This window comes from Rattus norvegicus, chromosome 16, assembly GCF_036323735.1.
Source record: "Rattus norvegicus strain BN/NHsdMcwi chromosome 16, GRCr8, whole genome shotgun sequence".
Classification (NCBI taxonomy): domain Eukaryota; kingdom Metazoa; phylum Chordata; class Mammalia; order Rodentia; family Muridae; genus Rattus; species Rattus norvegicus.
In genome coordinates, this window is record NC_086034.1 from 76,065,799 (window position 1) to 76,076,358 (window position 10,560).

Below are 10,560 nucleotides of genomic sequence, written 5' to 3' on the forward strand. Positions count from 1 at the left end.
CAGAATGAGATACTCCACTCCTGAAAGTGTTCTCCAGCCAACACACACACACACACACACACACACACACACACACACACACACACACACACGAACTTATGCATACAGGCACAGTAATACATCTTATTCAAAGATGGCTGTCCCATATTTAGTTCCTTTTGTCTAATTCCTCACCAATTTGACAGTCGGCTTTAGCACCTGCTTTTGGTACACACAGTAAGAGAAGACAAAGTAATAATGCGTTGGGCATCTTCTCTGCCAGATACTGGGCTTACGCTATTAGTTTAAACGCTGCAGTTAAGTTTGTTTCTGAAAGAGTGAACTGTGGCTCCCAGTTAAGTAACTTCTGAGGGTCTCGCATCTAGAAAGTGGTAGACACGACATCCAAGTTTGGAACATCGTATTCCCGAGCCCACATTCCTTCTAGCCAGTCAGCTGAGGGTCTCCCCAGCCTGCCCACCCCAACAGTCCTCTCAGGATTTCCATCTGTTCTCAATTGGCCTGAACACGACCTTCCCATCAGGAGAATGACGTGAAGGTCCTGGTAGAACGGATGATGGCACTGCAGACCGACATTGTGGACCTACAGAGGAGCCCGATGGGTCGGAAGCAGGGGGGCACCTTGGATGACCTGTGAGTATAACCAGGGAGGGATGACACTGTCCCCGCAGAGCTTCTGTGGGGTGTATCTCCTAGTGAATCACCTTGGAGCATTCTCTAAGATATGCTGTGACAAATGGCGGTCACTCTGAGCCTTGTCACTGTGAAAAGTGACCTTGCAGAGTGGAAGGAGCCAGCCAATAACTTTTAAAGGCTCTGAAAAACACACATGCCCATGCACACACACGCGCGCACACACACGCACACACATGCACATACACTCGCACACACACGCACACACATGCACACATGCACACACACACACACACACTCACTTACATGCACATGCACACACCCCTTTTGTGTGACAACAGACAGCCCTGCTCACCCGCCATCTAGATGTGGCTCCCAGAGCAGGAAGTAGAACTGAGGGAGGAGCTTGCGGGGTCCAGGAGTTCGGCATTGTGTCCAAGAGGGTTCAAGGTCCATCCTGCCTGGAGACCCTAATCTGTCAGCCCTGTGAGCTGACAGAGGGCCCCAGGCAGGTGGATCAGTTTAAGGGCCCTGTCATCTGAAATGATCGGTGTCCCCTGATGCTTTTACTAGAATTCCTAGGGTGAGAAATCTGAAAACAAAGAATTATCTGTTCTCCATCGTATCTTACATATTAACCCTCTCTCTTCCAGTTTCCAAATGAGAATCTTCACCTTGTGCGCATGTGGATGTGGATGTCCGTGTGTGCAGGTGTTGTTTCAAAACAGGGTCTCACTATTTAGCATTGAGAGACCTGGTACACAGTCAAGACTTGCCCCGATTCACAGAAATCCTACTACCTCAGCTTCCTGAGGGCTTGGGCTGTGTGTGCACAGCCAAGATCAGTTAGAGCCTCCTTCTGAGGCTGTTGCCAGCCCACCTGTGTTAGAGGAAGAGGCAGGCATTCACGTCTAGCTTTGGACTTAGGTTTTTGAGGGCAAGTATTTTCTTGGTCAGGTCCAGAAATGGCACCTCGAATGCCTCTCATAGCTAAGCAGAGGAGGAGTGTAATAATCTTTAAGCTTGTTCTTGTTTGGGGCATTTGGGTTTTATAACTATTCCCAAACTGGCAGTCTTTTCCCACTGAGAGCATGTGACCGGTCATCTGAAAAGTGGTGATTCTGCTGGCCGAGGTCAGCGGGCTGGTGCTGTAAACGTTCTTGCTGTGCCGTGACCATGGCCTTTTCTCTTTCCAGAGAGGAACAAGCAAGAGAACTCTACAGAAGACTCAGGGAGAAGCCAAGAGGTATGTGCTTCGGACCCCAGCCTCCATTTGTCTTGTCTGTGAGGCAGTGGTCTCCCCTGGAGGCCAGTAGGAGGAACGATACCATTCTCCTCTGCAGACCAAAGGACAGAAGGTGACAGCCAGGATATGGTACGGCTGCTGCTGCAAGCCATCCAGAGCTTCGAGAAGAAAGTGCGGGTGATTTACTCTCAGCTCAGGTGGGTGCTCCCTCTCCCCATCCAGGACCGGATGCAGAATCAACAAAGCCAAGGGGCAGGTGGATGCCCTTGCTCCTCGGCTGCGATCTGCCCGCACAATGAGGAACAGATCGTATTTAGAGCAGTGCTGTGCCGGCCCAGACCTCTCAGGCCTGTGGATCTTTCGTCCCTCACAGTAAGACCGTGGTTTGTAAGCAGAAGGCCCTGGAGCTGCTGCCCAAAGTAGAAGAGGTGGTGAGGCTCATGAACGAGGATGAGAAGACTGTGGTCCGGCTCCAGGAGAAGCGGCAGAAGGAGCTCTGGAACCTCCTGAAGATCGCCTGTGTGAGTGACTTATTCCGGCCTCTCAGGTCCCCTCCCTCAGCCGTGGCTGCTCTTTCAGCTCTGACCTGTGACATGGAGTGGTCAGGGAAGCTCCCTGAAGGGAGGCTTCAGCAATTACCTCAAAGAGCTGCAGACAGCAGCCATTGCTCTTTCAGAGCTTCAGATACCGGAAGTTAGGAATCCAGTTGTCAGCAAAATGGTGTCTCCTCTGATGGATCCAGGGCAAAGCCACCCCACCCCCACTACCCTCTCCAGCTTCAGTGGCTCAGGCCTCCTCATCCCGTCCGTGTCTGTCTTCTGTTGACATCAGTGTCTCATCCGAGTGTCTCTTATAAGACATTCTGGGGTAGAGATACATTTCAGCAGAAAGATGTTTGCCCCGTGCCTAAGGCCTTGGGTCCAGTCAGACCCTAGCAGCAGCACACACACAAACACACACACACACACACACACACACACACACACAGAGCTAAGCAGAAGGTTGCACACTTATTATCCCAGCACTTGCTGAGACAGGAGGATGATGAGTTTAGACCAGCCTAAGCAATGTCGAGACTCCTTTCAAGGTGTTAGTGGGCTGATAAGGAACTGGCATGGTGGCACATACCTGTGAGCCCAGCCCTTGGGGCTCTGGAGCAGAAAGTTCAGGGCTAGCTTGGACTACATAGTAAGGCCTACCTCAGATAACAAAATAAATCCAAAAAGAGCAAGAAAAGGAGATAGTTTATTACAGAAGCAGGAAACCAAAATGTTGCTTTGTGAAGATTCTAAGCCTGGAGCGTCTCCACAGGCCAAGCGGGAGGAGGCAGTGTCTTGCGAGGCTCACAGCAGCAAGCTCACACTTGTGCTCACTCTAGAGAACTCAGGGAAGTCAGAATCCAGAGCTTCACTGATGGATTTGCCTGGGGATGGGAGCTGGGGGATATGCCCTCCTGTAAGAAAGGGGAACCGAGGTAACACATGCTGGCTTGTTCTGCCACCTGCATTCACCGAGTGTCCAGTGTGAGAGCTGTGCTGTGTGGGGAGCTGGGTCTGGCATCCACCGTAACCCACCGAGGGCGCAGACGAGGACTTGAAAGAGAGCACCCTAGCCTGCTAAAGAAGCGTAAACTCGGGGCTGGGGATTTAGCTCAGTGGTAGAGCGCTTACCTAGGAAGCGCAAGGCCCTGGGTTCGGTCCCCAGCTCTGAAAAAAAGAACCAAAAAAAAAAAAAAAAAAGAAGAAGCGTAAACTCTGGTGTGCAGGGTGGCGGCCTGTGAATTCAGGGCAGGAACCCCAGCTTTCTCGGAAGTGAGGGAGTAACCAGAAAGGCTCCTGCGTGGGAGTCGGAGTGATGTGACCATGAGAATATTCCAGGAGAGCGCATGCTGTCTGCTGGTAAAGCTGGATTGGAGCAGTGCTTGTAGGGTTTCACTGGGGGCAAGACGGAATGGGGCTAGCACCGGCACCCCTTATTCTCATAGCACAAGAGGAAACACTGAAGGGTTCCCTCTTCCCAATCCCAGTGAAGGCACTTCAGGAGAAAACACTCGGGAGTGGCTGGAGACGGAATGCCACATTGTCAACCGTAGCACCAAGAGACAAAGGCGATGGGTGGAAGGAGTTGAGAACCCTGTGTGGAGCAGGCTAGCCCTTCCATATGAATTAAGCTTGCATGCCTGGTGTAGAGACAGAGGAAGCAGGCGTCCAGCTTTCTCCACAGGTGGTGCAGCAGACGGGTGAGGAACAGTACAAAAGCGCTTGCTTAAAAGGCTTGTTGAAGGTGGACCTTGGTGGTTAGCCAGGGTCGGGGAGGGGGAGGCAGAAAGGGACCCCAACCTGAGGGCTGAGATTAGGACCGTGCAGCTTCTGGCAACAGTGACGAGAGGATCAGGGACAGCGAAGAGTGTATGAGGCAACCCCACCAAGGAGAGGCCAGAGGCTCAACTGCAGAAGTGGCTAGAGGTGCTAAGGAACTGGCTGCAGGGCCTGGTCCCTGGCTGCACGCATGAGGAGGTGGCCAGCAGCCACAGCCTGGGTGGGCCTCTTGCTGGAGGAGGCTAGCTGTAGCAACCCTGGTCATCCAGACGCCTCAGTGTTCTTTCTGAGCTACACCACAGGTAGTGCAGTCGTTATTATCTCTGTGTACCTTGGCTTCCCACTTGGAAAAGTGAAAACACCTTCCTCTCCTTTAGGTTTGCTTTGTGTGTGTGTGTGTGTGTGTGTGTGTGTGTGTGTGTGTGTGTGTGTGTATTCAGGTGTGAGTGTGTGCACATGCGTGCATGTGTCCAGGTGTACCAGAGGCACTGGGTCCCCCAGGAGCTGGAGTTAAGCATTTGTGAGCCACCCACTGTGGTTTGCTGGGAGCCCAAACTCAGGTTCTCTGCAGGAGCAGTGTGCACTCGTGACCACCGCTCCATCTCTGTGGCCCCCTGACTCCATAAAACGCTTGAATTTCTGTTGTTGTCATTCAGAGCAAAGTCCGAGGTCCGGTGAGTGGAAGCCCAGATAGCATGAATGTGTCTCGACTTAGTCACCCTGGTCATCTAATGTCCCAGCCTTCCAGTGCCTGTGACAGCTTACCTGATTCAGACAAGAAAAGGTAAGCTATGCTGGACAGTGCCAAACGTCATGTTCCAGGGCTCGCAGGGAGACTGGGAATGGATGTGCCTGCCTGTCACCAATCACTTCTGCCCGAGGACCTTGTCTGTGCAACTCCTTTTTGTGTTTATCAGGATCTATGGACACAGGCATGTTTCCATGTTTCCATACATGTGTCTTGTCACGGGTCAACGAGTTTCCTGTCGAGAGTTGGATTATCTGTTGTCTAATGAGAACACTGAATTGTTAGTCCCTGCTGTACATCGATGCTAATTGTTCTTTATAACGCACTTCACGGTGTGCCCTCTTTGTCACACCTGAGCCCCGGGCTTTCTCCCTCCCAGGGACCTCCATCTAGAGCAGTGGTTCTCAACCTGTGGGTCATGACCCTTTGGAGGCCACTATCAGATATCCTTCATATCAGATATTTATATAGATTCATAACAGTAGCCACATTGCAGTTACGAAATAGCAACGGACGTAATTGTATGGTTCCCCGTATTAAAGGGCCACAGCGTTAGGAAGGCTGCAAACCCAGGACCTCATTAGTGGCTGGGCTGCCCTTCCCACCCAGCGCCTCCCTCCACCCTTCCTTCACCTCTTTTGCTTTTCATCTTCTTTAACTGCTGTGTGAGGGAGCGTGTGCCACGGTGCGCTGCCAGGGTCAGAGGACAACTTGTGGAAGCTGATTCCCTTCTGCCATGTGGGTCCCAGGGCGTGAACTCTAGTCACCAGGCATGGCTGCAAGTGCCTCTACATACTGAGTCCTCTCACTGGTCCTTTCTCTTTCCTGATAGACACTATAGCTCTTTCCTGGCGAGAGCTCAGCTTCTCTCTTGCTTCCTGACTCTACCTTCTAGCCAAGTCTTCTGTTCACCCAGAGTGACATTCTGACCAAGTCATTTGGCCAGTAACAGTGGGTTTGTTCTCCAGTCTAGATCACATTTAAACATTTAAGTGTTTGCGAACACCTCAGTGTGGTCCTTGGGTTAGTCTGTCGTGTCTTACGAACGGCTTGCCGTAAGCCAGTCCAACCTGAAGTAGCAGCAACGACAGTAGTAATACAGATTCTGGGTCCCACTGTGCACCCTCTGCAGTGAGGCGGTACCCAGCAGGTCTTCCCCTGGTTCTGCAACACAAGGAAATACGGAGACTTGCCTTTTGACAAGGCAGACCCTCCTTCCTCACATTTTGTCCTGGTGGTTTCTTACCTGCAAGGCACACTGCTCCCCATCCTTCATACTCACTAATGGCCCCATCTTGGGGTTTGCTTGGTTCAGCTCCTCTGACATCGCTCATTCTTCTGCATTCTGGGCCCCTTGCACTACAGAGGCTTAAAGCAGTTCCTAATGGTAAGTCTTTAGGAACATGAAGGAGGTGGATGATGGCCTGCAGTGAGGGTGGGAAGAGATGAGCTGACTGCTAATGGGTACAAGGTCTGTTTGTGGAGATAATTAGACACAGTGATGACTATATAGCCATACGCCATGGATTCGTTACAGTTCGAACAGGCAAGATTTCTAACAAATTACATAACAATAAAGACGGTCTTTTTAATCCTATTTTTGATCCTAGGAAGTGATGGTCTTTGATACTAAAATAATATGTTTCTGTGGAGTCTTAGTTACCCCTCCCATGTCTTGCAAGCTTCTGGAGGCCAGATACCAGGTCACGAACCTCTCTGTGCTCTCTGGAGCTGACAGTGAGCCTTCAGGCTGGCCAGGAGCCCTGTGGAAGTGCTCGTGGTTATTTCCCCCACACAGAATGTCACATCTGAAGGAGAAGGGAAATCTGAGGCACTGGTACTTTTCCTCTAGTGATAGCCCCTGAGTTCAAAAGGGTTAGCCTGTGAGCACAGGTCAGGGCAAACAGCTTATGTGTTTCACAAGACTCTGGTTGGAAAGGACACAATTTGGTTTGGCATGCCCTGTGGCATAGACAGTCCATGCTAGAAAACCCATCGTCCGTTTAGATGAGGCACATTCCCAGAACTGCGCACTGGGAAAGCTCAGACATCTCTTGATCTAATTTTTTTTATTTCCATTTTAAAACTGTGATTCAGGGCTTATCTCAGGGGTAGAGCACTTGCCTTGCCTGTATTCAGTTCCCAGCAATGCCAAAAACAAAACAAAACAAAACCCAACTTTAGAAAACAGGTATGGGCTAGAGAGATGACTCAGCGGTTAAGAGCACTGGCTGCTCTTCCAGAGGTCTGAGTTCAATTCCCAGCAACCACATGGTGGCTCACAACCATCTGTAATGGGATCTGATGCCCCCTTCTGTTGTGTCTGAGACAGCTACAGTGTACTTACATATAATAAATAAATAAATCTTTAGAAAACAGGTGATGGAACACTTTTAGACATTGGCCCTTTGGATAGAAATTTGGTTATATGTAAATCAAAAAGAAATGTGGGAGCTGAGACAGCACCGCAGCTGAGCGCACTCGCCGCTGTGGCACAGCACCTGAGTTCAGCTCCCAGCACCCTCGTGGCAGTTCACAGGGGCTCTAACCCCAGCTCCAGGGATCCATTGCCCTCTTTTGTCGTCCATGGGCACTGCATGTAAACGGTGCACAGACATGCAGACAAACACACACACATACACATAAAAATAAATCCTTTTTAAAGGCCTTTATTGTGCGGAGATCTATTTACTGTTCCGTATTTCAGCGTTGCTATCTCTTGTTTAAGTATTTCGTTAGATACGTGGAACCCCTAGTCAGAGATGCCATGCTGGAAGACATGAGTAATCTCTACATTGTTTTTAGAGGTCTGGAGAGTTCTTTAGCTTATTTTAAAGCAGGGTGTTAGCTCTGGTAAGATCCTGATCACCTTGTTCTGGTAATCTGATCATTGTCTTCAGTGAAGAACTGGTGGCCGAAGCACACGCCCTCTGCTCCCGGCTGGAAAGCGCGCTGCAGGACACGGTGAAGCAGCAGGACCGAAGCTTCACGGTAACCGCCTGCGGGGAGCCCAGCTTGTCCATTCCCTTCCTTTCTGCAGCAAACGAGGAAACGGTTTGGCATCAGCCGTGGCTCAGGTGGTTTCAGGTTTTCGTAGTCATTTCATGCTCAGGAACGCCAAGCGCACTCATTATCTTAATCCTGACAAGGGGGCACCGTTACAGAACATCTGTGTGGGGCACTGTGCTGGGTTTGGGGACAAAAGAGAAACCTGAAACAGCCTGTGTCTCAAGGACTCAGTTTAGCCACAAGCAGTAGCAGCGTCAGAGAAACTGACCTGAAGACAATCTAGCCATGATCCAGGCACTTTGAGAGCCTAAACAGTTGTCGGTGTCTAAATGGCCTCTTCCTGCTAATGCAACCGTCTACTAAACTACTCTCGCTTCTAACTTTGGGGAGTCAGAGGAAACCCCAGTCAGTTGCCGTCCGTCCTCGCTCGCTAACCTGCTCACTTGTCCTTCTCCGGTGAGCCTCCCTCACTCCTGCTGCTTCCCCCTCGACTCCTGGTGCTGTTCTTCTGCCTCACCACTTGCTTGCACTGTAGCCAGAGACAAGGAAAGCCTCCTCTGGTTGGCACTTCAGCTCGTCCCAATGAGACCTGCTGCACATTTGAATCTATAAGTCACTTGGCTCAAAGGTGCCCTGTAGTCCCAGGACCGGTGCTGGTAAGGCTTAAGTACTTCTAGATTGTGCTGCTTGTCTCCTGAGGAGGAACAGCGGCCCCACCACTGAGTGTTTAACGTGCCTGTCGACTTTCAGACCCTAGACTGGAGCTGGTTACAGATGGAGGATGAAGAAAGGTGTGGCCTGGAGCAGGCCTGTGACTGAGGTGCCCGTGAACTGGCCCGCGGCTCGGCATGTGAGGATGCTCTGGTACCTCCAGGGGGACATCCCGCTCTCCTGGCAGCTGCGATCCTTGCCCACAGCAGCCTGTGCTGGCCCAGTCTACACACTGGACGTCCTCCACCACAGAAGCACAACAATGTCAGTTACAAGCCCGTGCGGCAACAAGACTGCAGTGCTGCTACACAAAGAGCTTACGACAGACGTCTACCTTGAGTGTTTCCAGACAGCAGCCAGCCTGTCCCCTTTGGACTGCTGCGGGGGAGGGAGCCCTGCCCTCCTCGCCTTTCAGCTGGGGTGTCATCTGGATCCAGCTTCCTTAGACATTTAATCAGAAGCCTGATGATTCTACGTCTTTCTTCCTCTTCACTTCCCCCTGGTAAATGTTTCTACCTTCTGTGCCGGTCGTTGTGGCAAACGGCCTTTGACTAAGTTGTAATGACGGTGATACCAAGCTCCCTGATGTCCCGGCTCCTTTAAGCCACAGAGCGACTTACACAGCCAGGCAGAACAGAAATGCAGCTACACATCCTGAGTCCCAAAGATTACCTGGAGTCAACTGTCATGGAGAGAAATGGAAGATGAAGGTCCTACACCAGCCCCTCCCCTGCTGAGCACTGTGTGACTCTGCCACCTGTCAGGTGTGTGAGGACGTTGCTGCCTCTCACATAAGCTAGCAGCGTTATTAAACTGGTTCGTTTTATAAATAGTTTCTATTTTTTGTAACATTACTCAGATATGTATCCTAGGCTCAAGGGTGTATTTCCACAGTAATACTACCACTAGTACTTCTGAGCTCAGAGGGCAACATCATGGGAAATTTCGTAAGATTGAACAGCGTATCTAGATCATGTCATTTTTACATCACACAAAACTTGTGTGTTTGCGTGCATATGTGTGTATGAAAGCGAAGCAGGCTCAGATTGTCATAAACAGGTTTATTTGATTAGAGAATAAAGTTGGAACAGAGAAATGTCAGAGCGGCCACCGCAGACACAGTATGAAGCGTCACTGGTCACGTGAGCTCAGCGGTGCTGCATGCTTTCTTTCCCAGAGATTGATGCTGTGCACTGGGAACCTGTTTGAAAACTCCGACAATAAAGATGCTGGCTTAAGCTCAGCGTAAATTCACCCGTGAGTAATGTCATTTGACCACAGATTCCTACCCTTCATGTGTGCTCAGTGTTTACTAACGTGCAGAAGCACTGGGCTCAAGAAAACATGGTGTTAGAAATCCTGGAAAGGACAGAGTGGGAACTAAGACCTGAAAGGATGAGGCGAGACCAGATTGGGAAGGGAATGGATGCTGGGCTAAGAGAGCTATGGTTTAATAAGCTGTTGGGAGTCATGGGAAAACTTTATGCAAGAAAAGGGATATTAACACAAAGCAGTGGATTAGAAAGTTTGTCATTAGAGCACTGTAAATTATGACAGTGAAATTCAAGGGTTACTTCTGCTTCCCCAAAAGATGAGTGTTCCATTGCTGTGATGAAACAACTGACCAAAAAGCAAGTGGAGGAGGGCAAGTTTATCTGCCTTACACTTCCACACCACAGCTCATCACCAAAGGAAGTCAGGACAGGAACTCAAGCAAGGCGGGAACCTGGAGTCAGGAACTGATACTGAGGCCATGGAGAGGAGCTGCTTACTGGCTTGCTCCTCATGGCTTGCTCAGCCTGCTTTCTTGTAGAACTCAGGACCACAACCCAGGGATAGCACCACCCACAATGGGCTGGGCCCTCCCCCATCAACCACTAATTAAGAAAATGCCC

The 10,560-nt window shown here is 50.5% G+C and overlaps 1 protein-coding gene across 2 annotated transcripts in view; it reads left to right on the top strand.

Moving 5' to 3' along the window:
• Ikbkb (inhibitor of nuclear factor kappa B kinase subunit beta) overlaps nt 1–9,919 on the top strand; it is a 53,750-nt gene extending 43,831 nt beyond the window's left edge. The window contains exons 16-22 of one of the 2 annotated variants that reach the window (NM_053355.3): nt 524–633; nt 1,830–1,879; nt 1,977–2,076; nt 2,253–2,400; nt 4,854–4,981; nt 7,846–7,936; nt 8,705–9,919. In NM_053355.3, the coding sequence (NP_445807.2) occupies nt 524–633; nt 1,830–1,879; nt 1,977–2,076; nt 2,253–2,400; nt 4,854–4,981; nt 7,846–7,936; nt 8,705–8,773 (696 nt within the window). In that variant the 3' untranslated portion in view covers nt 8,774–9,919. Of the gene's footprint in view, nt 1–523; nt 634–1,829; nt 1,880–1,976; nt 2,077–2,252; nt 2,401–4,853; nt 4,982–7,845 lie in introns of both variants that reach the window. The other variant, XM_063275786.1, reaches the window with a different exon arrangement.
• The last annotated feature ends 641 nt before the right edge of the window (nt 9,920–10,560 follow it).